Genomic DNA, 14,087 nt, shown 5'->3' with positions numbered 1-14,087 from the left:
ACCCTGTCTGACATGAGAGGACTTGAGGTAAACGTGTACACACCCTCACAGGACATGTGCATACGGGGCTTATGAGCTGAGACAGACCACCCATCTCACTGGTTCAACATTTTCACTGAAGTATGAGGAGGCATTCTGACTCACCTAACCACTCTTGACAGCACTCTAAAACAGCTCCCTCAAAAATGAAGGTCAAAGTCTAAAATCCTATTTAAGGTTCCTTAAAATAGTAACAGAGCTGCTTAATAAGTTTTCCCAAAAGAATACTTTTTTGTGAGACAGGGTCTCATCTGTAGCCCAGGTTGGTCTTGAACTCATGGCAATCCTCCTGCCTCAACCTCCCAAATCCTGGGATTACAGGTGTCCACCACCACACCTGGCTTCAAAAGAATACATTTTTGAAAATATTAAGGATTGTCAAGTGTGGTGGCACATGTCTGTAATCCCAGCACTCCAAAGGAAGAGGCAGGAGGACAACTGTGAGTTCAAGGCAAGGCTGGGCTACATACACAGTGTGTTCAAGGCCAGCCTGAACTATGAGGTGAGACTCTGTATCCCCCCCCAAAAAAAAAAAAGTAATAATGATCAAAAGCAGCAAGAATTCTGATCTCTAGACTAGATGATAAATAAGAGCACTTATAATTTTCTAAGACATCTGAAGTATGAGAAATCAATGTTTGTTTTACAAATATCTAGTACTTTTTCTTGTCACATATAGGGTTTAAAGAACTGAGAAGAACAATTTTAGCTTATAGAGGAAAAAAAAAGGAAATTACCTTTAAGAACAAACGAAATCTCTATGAGGATAGCACTGTTTAGGGTATCCTCAAATCCTATAAAGGCTCTATTCACTTAAATAATTTGGCGAACAGAATGCTTTCTTAGACTTTTATGTAATGAAAATGTAGTTTCCATTTTAACACTTACGTCATTGCTGGCATTCTTGAGCTGATTCAGCAGATAATCGATGATGTCACCACCGTGATTGGCATGAATGAGCCCCAGTGCGTAGAGGCCCCCACCTTCCTGGTAGGCTGACCCTGGAGATGTGTCTTTGGGAAGGTAGGTTGCCATTAACTGCAATGCTTCCTTCTCGTGACCCTGTGAGTTTGAGATGTCAGTAAGAGAAGCGGAGAGGAAAACAGACACAGGATTTTCTCTAAGTCCTGCCTTTCCACCAAAATGCTCAACTGTGGGGGAAAGAAGTACTCAAGTGCTCTCCCACACAACTTCATATCTCAAGATCCAGTTACAACCTGGTTAGAAAACAGTGACTGCTTAAAAAAACAACAACCCAAAAAACAGTGACTGCTTCATTTTTTTTCTCTGTTCTACATTTCCCCAGTTTCTTCTGGTACTATGCCAATAACATTTCAAGTTATCCTTTGTAAAATGGCTCAAAGTCTTCACAGGAAAAGGATTTCCCACTTTTATTAAAAAGAAAAACATATTTTTTTTGTACCAGGGATTGAACTCAGGACCTTGCATTTGCTAGGCAGGTGGCAGCACCACTGAGCTAAATCCCCAGCCCAAAAACATTTATTTTAATACCTTACTTACTTTATCCTTCCCTGTGAGAGGGCTGATTTGACTTAACAAACTGTAACTGTCCATGCATAGTAAGCTGTTAATTTTTTAACCCCAGAAAAATTGCTTCTATTCTGTTCCCCATACACATTGAAAAATACATTACCTTATGAATTACACCCAAACTGGCTGTAGCAGTAAATTTTGCCCAGTTAGTGGCTCTGGCCAACCATTCCAAGTTATCTCTGGAAGAAAAGACGATAGTAATATTATTTACAAGTGAATTTCATAATTTTTCTATTTATTGTGGCACAGGGGATTGTACCACGAGCCTTTGCGTTGAGCTGTAGCCTCAGCTCTTGTGTTATCTGAGACAGGGTATCCCTAAGTGATGCTCCCCAGCCTGGGCATCTAACGTAAAACTCAGGATTGGTTGGGGAAATACGCATGTAACAACGTCCACAGTTTCTGTTAAAGATCATTTTAAACCAAAGTCCAAATCCCCAGGCATATTTACCTAAGAAACTGGTCACTGGTAGTCCCACAGTGCATAAAAGAGTTTGCTATGACAGTTGCAGTGTGACATACAGAATTCCGTACTGCATCCTACAAAAAGAAACACAGGTGGGCCGGGGATTTAGCTCAGTGGTTCCGCCGCCTGCCTCGAAAGCGCAAGGTCCCGAGTTCAATCCCCGGTACCAAAAAAAAAAAAAAAGAAAGAAACACAGGTTTTTATTACTAGCAAAATATTCACATCTGTGGATGGTCTCACACACACTCTCACACACACACACACACACACACACACACTCAGAAGCTCTATTTTGTAGCAAAAATAGGAACTGAACTGTTATTTAGAATATGAGCCTTGGGTATTTCTTTATAAAGACTAATAGCTGGTTTATTTTTTTTAAAAAAAGCCAAGTCAAACAGTTTTATTTGCAGTATTAATAAGATCAACAGTAAATTTTGGGTGGAAATTTAGGTAGCAGATTATATGTTCTTTGGTTTCATAATAATTTACTTTCTATTTTTCTTCAGCTTCTTGGCTAAGGTCTCCAAGGTGTTGGGATACCTCGAGGAGCACTACTACAATTCTTTAGGCCTATATCCCTCACTGAAGTAATTTCATTTTACAGTGGTTTCTTGGTTCATGAACTTAATTCTTTCCAAGATTCTGGTCATAAACCAAATAGGATGAGAACCGAATCAAATTCAATGGTTAGGTTCAATGTTGACCTTATGGGAAATTTGATTTGGTTTGGGACCAGAAACATGGAAAGAATTAAGTTTGTGAACTGAGGTACCACTGTTTTTTTTTTTGAGACAGGTTTTCATTACGTAGTTTAGGCTGGACTTGAACTATGTAGCCCAGGCTGGCCCTGAATTCATAGCAATCTTCCTGCCTCAGCTTCCCGAGTGACGGGATTACAGGCATGTGCCACTGTGTGTGGCTAAAGTAATTTGATTTTTAATGAAACTATATTATAAAGATTGGCCTCAAAGACATGTCATAAATGCAAGTTATGTGATTCTGTGAGGGTTTTTTTGCCATTTGTAAAAACTGTATTAAACATTTTAAAAGGCACTACTACATACGGTTCAGTTAACTGTTTACTCACTGAATAGCACACAGCTATAGAAAGGAATAAATGAGCTGAGTGGGGTGGCACACACCTGTAATCCCAGCACTCCAGGAGGCTGAGGGGGAACTCCAAGTTTCAAACCCTACCTGAGCCACTTAGGGAGACCAAGTCCCAAAATAAAAATTAAAAAGGACAGGGAATATATCTCAATATGAAAGTCCTAGGTTCAACCCCCTTTACCACAAATAATTAAATAAATAGAATAAATCTTTGGGAATAGATATTGTGTAAGTAAAGGAGAAAAATTTTTTTTGTTATATATCTTTTCATATGAAAGCATTTTGAAACAAACACGTATTACCTGTCCAATAATTAAAATTAATAATTGTTACGGTATCTCAACAAAGGTTGTAACAGTAAGAATCTCAGTCTCAAGGAGTTTATGGTTCAGGGAGAAATACAAATACATAAACTTATTACTATCCTGATTGTGTTATCTGTTCAACTATTATATGTATACCGGAAGATAAAAAGTTAAAAAAAATTCACTAAGTTTCCCAACAAGAGCACAAAACAGGAGCTCAGTCACTGCTAATTCCCGTCTGTTTCCAGTAAGTAAGAGAGCCACTGTCTTTTGTTTGGGGGGTTGTGGGGGCGGGCGGGGGGCACTTCAGCATGCACGTGCGCCCACTGATCTACACCCCAGCCCCACCATTATTTTTTACAAAACCCTAAAACACTAATATCCTTGACCAGGAATAAAATACAAAATGGTCAACAAGAAATGTTACAAAAAAACAAAACAAAAAAAACCTCCACTATGGATGAATTTCCTACCTTTGTGTTTTTTAGAATCATGAGGTCTGTGTTATTATTTCGTATTAGGAACTGCAGATGTAACTCGATAGCCATTTCACCACTTAAAATTTTAATCATTTTCAATGTCTGGTCCTTGGGCTCTGGACTCTGCCAAAACAAAAATAAAATGTCATTTATTATTAAAATTTACAAAGCCAATTTATTTCATCAGCCCTAAAACCAGTGGAATTAAAGGAGTATAGAGTATACGTAAATGCAACAAAACTTGTATTTTAATGGTAGGATCTAGAATAATATATCATTATATATAGGATCTAGAATAATGTATCATTATTTGAAAGGAAGAAAATTTATTTAGTTTTTCATTAGATCCCACTGAGATAGGATACCACCTTGATGAAAAAACACAATTCTTTCCAAAGTGAATTCGAATGTAAAATAGCTCAATAATAATGGTAAAGATTACTGATGATTTTCAGAGAAACTGTTTTATACAGAGAAACGGTACAAATAAATGAGAAACTCCCTATGTCACCCAGAACAACTCTCCATCCTCCATCCAGGAGGAGAACAGCAAAGGTTTACACACCTGAGCATCAGAAACCAAAGTCCCGATGGAGGAAATGATGATGTGCAACAGGCCACTGCTCTATAATTTACCCCACGCCACCTTTTTATGTAGCATGAACACTAAAAATAATATAGGGCTGGGGGTAGTGCTCAGTGGTGGAGCATTTGCCTAGCATGTGTAAGGCCCTGGGTTCAATCCCAAGCACCACGGAAGACAGAAAGAAAAAACAAAGAGAAAGACAACACAATTATCACTACGTGATAAGATACCATGTTAAATGCCATGTTCTGGGGGTTTATTTGTTTTCCTGGAACTGGGATTGAAACCAGGGCCTTTGTATCCCCAGCCCTTTTTTGAATACCCTGAGACAGGGTTTCACTAAGTTGCTAAATTGCCCAGGCCAGGCTCAAACTGCGATCGTCTTGCCTCACCCCCGCAGAGTGCTGGTTACAAGGATGCAGCACCACACCAGAAAATGCCATGCCTTTTCCCCCTCACCTTGTGAGAGGTCACTGAAAGATTTTCTGGGGCCAGGGATTTAGCTCCGTGCCACACCTGCCTGGCAAGCGGAAGGTCCTGAGTTCGATCTCTGGTACAAAACAAAGAAATCAAATCCTGAGATCTGTACTGAAGAATGATCCCTGCCTAGAAAAACTTTCTTTTGTTTTTTTTCTCTGTAACGGGGATTGAACTCAGGACCTTGTGCTTATGAGGCAGGCTCGGTGCCACTGAGCTAAACCCCTGGCCCTGGATTTGATTTTTTTTTTTTGGTCCCAGGGATTGAACTCAAGACCTTGCGCTTGCAAGGCAGGTGGCAGCACCACCGAGCTAAATCCTCAACCCAGATTTGATTTAAGTGCTCTTTTGTGTGTGCGTTGTTTTTTTTTTGGTACAGGGGATGGAACTCGGGACCATGCACTTGCGAGGCAGGTGGCAGAACCACTGAGCTAAATCCCCCGCCCTTAAGTGCTCTTTTGGATCAATCCTTAAAACTGTAGTTTCTACTGGAAATCCATTTTTGAAAAATGACTTTGGTATTAAACTTAACAATAAATTTTCAAAACCGCCAGTATATATCACTTATTTAAAAGAACTTACGATACACCATGGGAATACATGCTAAATGGCAACCTTAACTTCACAAAGTATACTCACTGTGTCTGGTGCCTTTCCAACAAGTGTATTGCCTGTCTTGTCTTCTGTTTCCATCATTTCACTAAAATGAAAAGAATCAACAATCAGTAATCCAGTAACTCTTTTCTGAATAGAATCTACAGGCAGTCTGTTTATGCCACAGATCTGAGACATGTCCAAATTGAGTATTTTCCAAAAAAACCAAAAAAAAGATAATTTCCTGAGTATTACAAACAAAAATTAAGATGAGATTCTAGGCATCTCTGAGCTAGAGGAGGCCTAGGTACTGAATTTCCCCCAGATGAAGACATAAAAATATACAAAGCAACTAGGTTAGCAAAATCCATAACAAATGCAAAAAAAAAGACAGACAAGGTATCTCGTCCCATTTCCAAAACAGGTGGAGATAAAGCAACCACCAGCTGCAAAAGTAGTAGGGGTAGCCGGGGATTTAGCTCAGTGGTTCCACCGCCGGCCCTGTAAGCGCAAGGTCCCAGAGTTTGATCCCTGGTACCAAAAAAAAAAAAAAAAAGTAGGTGTTTTATTTTGTTTTGTTCTGCTGCAGTACTGAGGAGTGAACTCAGGGCCTTCACACTGAGCTAGTCCCTGGCCCTTTTTATTTTTCATTTTGAGGGAGGTACTCATTAAGTTGCTCCAGGTGGGCTCAAACTTGTGATTCTCCTGCCTCAGCCTTCAGAGTGCTGGGATTACAGGCCTGTGCCACCACCACAATTACCTTAAAACTAGTTTTAAGTGAAGCATATGTAACCCCAACAACTCGTAAAATTAAACAGCCAACAAACACTCCCTTCTGGTCAAAGTACCATCCCAAGGAGAATATGCTGAGCAGGAAAAGGAAAAATAAACCATGATTTTAACACCTACCTACCATAATTCAAGATAAGATTTTAGAAAACAGAGAAATTAGAAAAATTACCATAACTAGCCTCCTTTTTAAGTTTAAGAAAATGAATTTTAGCTTTTTTTTTTTTTCTTTTTGGTACCGGGGATTGAACTCAGGACCTTGCACTTGCAAGGCAGGTGGTGGCACCACTGAGCTAAATCCCCAGCCAAAGAAAATGAATTTTAGTAAAAATAAGCCATAAAAGACTAACATAAGGGAGGAGGCTGAGGCAGGAGGATCTGCGAGTTTGAAGCCAGCCTGGGCTATATAGTGAGTTCAAGGGCAGACTGGACTACATAGCGAGACCCTACCTCAAAAAACCAAAAACAAAAGACTAAAATAAAATCCCATACATTATTATAAGAAAAAATTTCAAAACAAGCCATTAAGAAAATAATACAAGATAAAGAAATAAACTGAATCCTATCCCCCTAAGACTGGGAGGAAAGTAAGGATGTTCAGTCTCACCACTTTTTTTTTTTTTTTTTGGTACCGGGGATCGAACTCGGGACCTTGCACTTGTGAGGCAGGGGTGGAACCACTGAGCTAAATCCCTGGGCCTAGTCTCACCACTTTTATTTCATAATGTACTGGGAATCCTAGCCAGTACAGAAAAACAGATGGGAAAAACTGGACAGGAAGACATAAAATGGTCTTTACTTATAGATAACCGAATTCCTGTGTAGAAAATTCTATAAAAGGGACTATTTTTAAAATTTGCTAAAGCTAAAAAGTGGTTTAGGAAGGTTAAAAGATTCAGTGTTGACATAGAAAACTAACTTTGACTATAAAGTAACCAAAAAGTTGGAAATAGAAATCTAAAACTACCGCTTACAATAACATAAAAAAGCAGAATATACTTGGGAATCCAAAGAATTTAAGGAAAGATGTGTAAGACATCTACTCATATCTATAAAATGTTGCTGAGAAAAATTAAAGAAAATCTAAATAAATGAAAAAAAGAACCATGCTCATAGATAGCAGGTTCAGTATCCTCAGGATTTCAATGTGCCCCAAACTGAAGAAGAAATTCAACACAATGCCAGTCAGAATCCCCAGAGACTTATAGAATCCCAAAAGACCCACAATACCTTCTAATATTTTGTGGGGAAAAAAGTCAAAATTGTAGGCCTAGGGATACAGCTCAGTATTGATACAGCTCAGTATTGGAATGTTTGGCTAGCACAGTGATAGTGAACCTTTTAGCTTTCAATGATAAGAATAGCCTGCCATGGTACACGTGCCATAGATTCGCCACCACTGGCCTAACAAGTACAAGGATCCCCAGCACTGCAAAAGTTAAAAAAAAAAAAAAAAAGAAAGAGAGGGAGGGAGGTTTTATATTACCTGATTTTAAGATTTACCATAAGCTTTAATAATGAAAAACAAGTGGCACTGATAACAGGAAAGACAAATAGATCAATGGAAAGAACAGTAAAAACACTACCAACACACATACATATACATGGTGAACTAGTTTTTGTCAAAGATTCCAAGGTAATTCAACAGAAAAAAAAGAGTCTTTTGAACAAACGGTGATGGAACAATTAGATATTCATATGGAAAAACAAACATAACTTGTATTCTTACCTCACACCTTATACAGTACAGCATTAAACTGATACCTATCATAAACCTAAATATAAAGCCTTATGTAATTTCTAGGAAAAAGCCTACCAAAATATATTTGCAGCCATGAAGCTGCCAAAATTATTTTTCACGTGGAACCCCAAAATGGAATGTTGGATTCACCAAAAATAAAGATTTGTGGGCTGGGGATTTAACTCAGTGGCACCACGCCTGCCTCACAAGCGCAAGGACCTGAGTTCGATCCCTGGAATCAAAAAAAAAAGTATATATAAATAAAGATTTGTGCTCACAAATCAATGACTAGGAAAACAAATCAATGACTAGGAAAATATTCATGACACACACATCTGACGAGTGACTGTAAAATCACAATAAATCACTTTACATCAACAAAAGGAGTAACATTTAATAGACCGACAACATAACATGTTGGCAAAGATGAAGAACTGGAATGTTCAGACACTGCCAGTATGAGGGTGAAATGGCTTAACCATATTGGAAAAATTTGTCATTTTATTTCAAGTTGAACAAATACCCTATATTTAACTATTCTACTTCCAAGTATTTAGCCAAGAACAATAAAAACATGTCTACAAAAAGCCTTGTACACAAATGCTCACAACAGCCTTATTCTTAACAGCCAGAAACAACCCAAAGGCCCCACAGCAGAATGGATAAATAAGCTGTGTACACTCATACAAGAAAATGCTACTCAGCAATGAAAAGGTTGTTACAAATTCACCCCAAAACATAGATATATACCACAAACATCCTGAGTGATTAAAAAAAAAGCAAAACCAAAATAATACATGATGCAGGGGATTTAGCTCAGTGGTTCCACCAACTGCCTTGCAAGTACATCCTGAGTTTGAGCTCGATCCCCGGTACCAAAAAAAAAACAAACCAGAAATCATAAAAAGAATCTGTACATATTCAGTACAGATGTTACCCACACACACACAATATTTTCAATCCTCAGTTGGTTCAACTTGTAGATGCAGAACCTTTGGATGGAGAAGATAACTGTACACCCTTAGAATTTTATTTGGAAAGTATTATAGATTTAGAGGGGACTAACATTTAAGTCTCAGAAGAATGAATCTCACTGCTGTGTGAACAACTTTGGAAGTAAAATAAGTAGTTATAACTGAGACATAAGCATTTTTTTTGGTACTGGGCACAGAACTCAGGTCCTTGCACTTGCAAGGCAGGCATCGGAACCACTGAGCTAAATCCCCGGCCCTCGAGATATAAACATTTTGAATAAATGGTCTAAATGCAAAGGGAAACATAGGAAAACAAAACCTAATACTGCATTCATCTAAGAAATTTAGGTATTTAGAACCAACAGAAGCACAAAAGGCTGAGAATGTTTCTTCCTTTCCAGTTATCTCGCCCAGATACATCTAAGGAAAGGTATCTTAAAGCCAGTCCATTCACTCCACCTACAGTTTTAATTTATTTCATTAACTGTCCCCCATGCTACCTGGTAGGTCTTTCCTAGACAAAGCCTCTATTTCTTCTTAGTTCTAGTTTTCCTTTCTGTGCCAGTACAGTGCAAAACAGAGCAACAGCCTGCTAGCGGCTACACTTATTTGCTTTAGAACATGCTATTTATGAGTATTATAACTATTCCCAAAATGAAATAAAGATCGTTCAGTCAGTTATGATTTAGAAAAAGGTAACTCATACTTGTCTTTTTCAGATCCTGGAACAGTGCCTGTGTTGGTGGAGCCAGGCACAGAAGCAATGGGCGTGCCCACAGTTCCAAGATTCTGGATCACAGAGGACAGAAACTGCTGGCTGGCACTTTCATACAAATCAAAACAGATCTGATAAGCCATCAGGAGGTTGTCTTCCTTCACCAGTTTTTCTAAGATGTCACTCACAGCCTGAGGATCATCTAAGAATATTAAGCACTGAAACAGAGATAAAGAACAAGCACACAATAACTGAAGGGTTCATCTGTACAGTTTACAGCATGACAAACAGCTGTCAACACAGAACACGATAAGATATAAGCACAGGCAAATTGGGGCAGAATATCTAGTGCAGCATTCTCTTTCTTTTTTTCCCCACCCCTCCCTTCAGCCTCTCAGCATTCTATTTCTAAGCTCAACACTAGATGCAGTTTCCCTAAAGATGGCATGTTTCCCATTTAAAAAAAAATCCATACAAATTATATTCCTAGGTCTTAAAATTGTATCTGGTAGTTAGCATTCAATACTAGTTGCTGAATGAATCTTGGGTTCTTTAAATCTTATCCGTAAGTTATATCCAAGTGCTCTTTAACTTGTATTCTCTGCATTACTATATTGCGTAGAAATCATTCATTTATGTAACACATATTGTGCTGGGCCAGGACAAGAAGGATCAAACTTATCATCACGACGCATTTCTTTTACTACTCTTTATGATCTGTTGTATGTTTTAGCAAAATTATCCAATAAATTAGGATTTTTCTTTTAAGAACTCAATTTAAATTTGGGGGAGGATTATGTACTGGGGATTGAAACCAGGGATCATTGAGCTAAATTCCCGGCCCTTTTCATTTTCAGACAGGGTTTCCCTAAATTGCCCAGGCCGAGCTCAAACTTGTAATCTGCCTAGGGTACAAGTTCAAGAGTAGCTGGAATTACAGATATAATCATCACACCCAGTTCTGTGGTTCTTTTTGGATTTTAAATCTTATGAATGTACTGCCTGTTAAAAAATGTTTTAGGGGCCTGGGATTTAGCTCAGTGGTTCCGGCGCCTGCCTTGCAAGTTCAAGGTCTGAGTCCGATCCCCACCACCAAAAAAAAAAATTAAAAAAAAAAAAAAAAGTTTTAGGGCTGAGGATTTAGCTCAGTGGCACTGCACCTGCCTCACAAGTACAAGGACTTGAGTTTGATCCCTGGTACCAAAAACAAACAAACAAACAAAAAATATATATGTATGTTTTAAAAACAAACAAATTTTTAAATTGTAAAACAAGGAATAAAATAGCTAAAAGATACAAAATTACCTCCAAGGGAAGAAACTGAAAGAGGTGAACAGAGCAGATTTTCCTCTAAACTAAATTTAAACTACATCATTCTATTCTATTTTATTCTGGTTATTTTGAGACAGGGTCTCGTGAAGTTGCTAAGCCACTAGAGCTGGCCTTGATTTTTGTGATGCTCTGACCTCAGCCTCCCAGACTGCTGGAATCACACGTATGCAAAACCATACTCGGCTTACTTTCTTTTTTCCTAACCTTCTTTGTTCTCAAGATTTTCTTAATTGCTTGGATTATTTTCAAAATAAAAAAAGAATGCATTGTAACAAAATAGCTCTTTAGTGTTGTGGGATTCCATTTTTGTCAGTAAAAAGGAATGCAAATCATACATGTTATCTTCCTAGGTCTGTTGTAAAGATCAAATGAAATACACATACAAACCCACTATAGTAATGTAATGTCATACAACAAAATTTAATATAATGTAATACATTGTAAAATGCCAGTGTAACTACCTGACAAACATTGATGAAATCAGGTTTTTCCAAGTTCATATAGATTTTAACAAGAACTCTTAGCACTTTATTCCGGAACTGTTTATTCTGCATTAAAGACATGCAGAGCTTTAGGCTATAAGCTAGCATTCCCGGGACATCATTCTGAAAGAGATAATTTAAAGACATATTATTATCTGGTTATTGAATTATTACGTTTATTTAGAAACTGAGCTATTTTAATCTACCCTCATTAGTTTTTCAAGGCACTCAATAACTTAAACCCTTTAAATAAAAATTTAAAAAATTTAAACCATTTTAGAGGGAAATCTAAATCTGTTTTCGGGGGTGGGGATTGGTAGTACTAGGGATTGAAATCAGGGTATGCTGAGCTATGTCCCCAGTGCCATTGTTTCTTGTTTTTTCAGACAGGATTTGTCAAGTTACCCAGGCTGGGCTCAAATTTATGATCCTTCTGCCTCTGCTTCCCAAGTAGATGGGATTACAGGTGCACACTATCATGCCTAGCTAGAGGGAATCTTAAAAAATGAATTACATATTTCCATATCTTTGTAGAAAAAAAAGATTGAAAACAATATTTAATAATCACTGAAGATCCCCACTATATGAACATAGTATACTATAACAGTGTGATGTTATGATTATATTTCCAGCTGTCCCTATACTAAGTAGCTATGCTTTGCAATTTGGGTGTGCTGGAGACTTTCTGCTCCCGCCTTACTACTAGACTTGCTCTTGACTTAATGCCTATATTCACTTGAGGCTAGGAAATACAATGTCCTAGAAGACTGACTCAAGCATCCAGTGCTGTTAAATATGCCTGGAGGGCTGGGGATTCAGCTCAGTGGTTCAGGAGCCTGCCTCACAAGCACAAGGTCCTGAGTTCGATCCCCGGTACCAAAAAAAAAAAAAAATATGCCTGGTACTCTCCCTAGGAGGAAACTTTGACCTGTACATGTTTTTACTGTGTCGTTCTTATAAGCACCTCCAATATTTGAGACTACCCTGTAATAGTCCTTCAACATATCAAAGAATACCGAAGAGCTATGAAAGTGTTTCTCAAAAAGCAAGTTGTTGATTTACCAGTATATGATGAAATAAACTCAATGAGGTATGACTAATGTATTTTTAAAAATTAAATACTAATTTAAAATACCAGCGTTACACCACAAAATAGTAAGGGTATTGTTTCATAGTTCCACCTGTATGTATATGTGCACTAGGATGCAAAGTAAGATGAATTTTTTCTCTGTTTTTGGTTGAGACAGGGTTTTACTATATAGCCCAGACTGGCCTTGAACTTGCAGCAATCTTCCTGTCTCAGCCTCCCAAGAGCTGGGACTATAGGAATGCACCACCATGCCCAGTGCTCTGCTTTATTTTTTAAAAAAACATTTATTGCCCCTTTACTCTGTCTGCCTGTCTGTCTGTCTCTCTTCTGAACTCCCCCAACACACTGTTTGATTTGGGTAGGAACTTTGATGATTTTGTTCGCCACTCTATCTCTAATGTCTCGGACAACATTTGGCACATATAAAACATTCAAACAATATTTGCCAAATGACTGACAGCAAGTATTTAATCTTATTCACATGAAGACAAGGAGAGGCTAAAAATGCAGAAAGAACACTGGGGGTGAAACAAAGACCATTGTATCACATGGTCATTGGTCATTCGTTAACTCATTTCAACAACGAATTTTCTTGTTACTGCTGAACACTGACTTGGGTTTTGAGGACACAGTGATGAGAAAGGCACAAAGTACCTTTCCAGACAAGCTTAAAATCTGGTGGGGAAGCCAGACATTAAGCACATAATGAAAGTTTTCATTATAAAATGATAAGCTGGGGAAAAAAAAAAAAACAGGGCTCCACAAGATGAACAAAGGAAGTGGACCAAGTGTTTGCAGGAGGGCGAGGAGGGCACAGCCCTAGGGAACGGTGAAAGGCTCTGTGAATGGTGTTGGCTGAGCCAGTTCTGACTACGAGCAGGAATGAAGCAGATAAAGAAGGGAAAGGAAAGACTGTTTTTGGCAGGGGCGGGGACAGGGCAGATACATCAGGAGATGAAATACGGCTACGAAGGCAGAAGGACAGAGCGCTCGCTGGTAGAAGGGCGAGCGGTGAGGCCAGCAGCCCTGCGGATGATCGGGGTCCTCACCTCAGCTCTGCACCTTTCAGATCTCTTTGGGTGGGGACTTACAATTGTTTCAGTTACTTCAAGACACTCTCAAATGGGGAATCTAGTTCATAGTTTTAACACAATATGCATTCAAATAGTAGTTTATCAATAGGATCCTCTTAAAAAGGGCAGGGTAATTAATATAACTGCCTCAAGCAAGACTTCAAAGCAATAAAGAAATGTGGCAGCACAAAAGCAGACATTCTTATGAACACAAAGTTTATATACAAACATATAAAATGTATTTCCTAAAGTACATTTTCTGTTCTCTACCCAGGACA

At 38.4% G+C, this 14,087-nt stretch overlaps 1 protein-coding gene across 2 annotated transcripts in view; it reads right to left on the bottom strand.

The window, feature by feature from the left end:
* The window catches only part of Psmd1 (proteasome 26S subunit, non-ATPase 1), a 94,587-nt gene that overhangs the window by 72,207 nt on the left and 8,293 nt on the right, over positions 1–14,087 (bottom strand). Inside the window, exons 6-12 of one of the 2 annotated variants that reach the window (XM_004868047.4) lie at positions 11,626–11,769; positions 9,824–10,050; positions 5,659–5,719; positions 3,951–4,079; positions 2,045–2,133; positions 1,694–1,772; positions 928–1,101 (exon numbers count right to left, since the gene is read on the bottom strand). In XM_004868047.4, the coding sequence (XP_004868104.1) occupies positions 928–1,101; positions 1,694–1,772; positions 2,045–2,133; positions 3,951–4,079; positions 5,659–5,719; positions 9,824–10,050; positions 11,626–11,769 (903 nt within the window). The remainder of the gene's footprint in view (positions 1–927; positions 1,102–1,693; positions 1,773–2,044; positions 2,134–3,950; positions 4,080–5,658; positions 5,720–9,823; positions 10,051–11,625; positions 11,770–14,087) is intronic. The other variant, XM_021247089.2, reaches the window with a different exon arrangement.

Source organism: Heterocephalus glaber, unplaced genomic scaffold, assembly GCF_053883595.1.
Source record: "Heterocephalus glaber isolate CG9 unplaced genomic scaffold, H.glaber_assembly_v1.0 deba00001004, whole genome shotgun sequence".
NCBI lineage: Eukaryota > Metazoa > Chordata > Mammalia > Rodentia > Bathyergidae > Heterocephalus > Heterocephalus glaber.
This window is presented reverse-complemented; position numbering and strand designations above follow the sequence as displayed.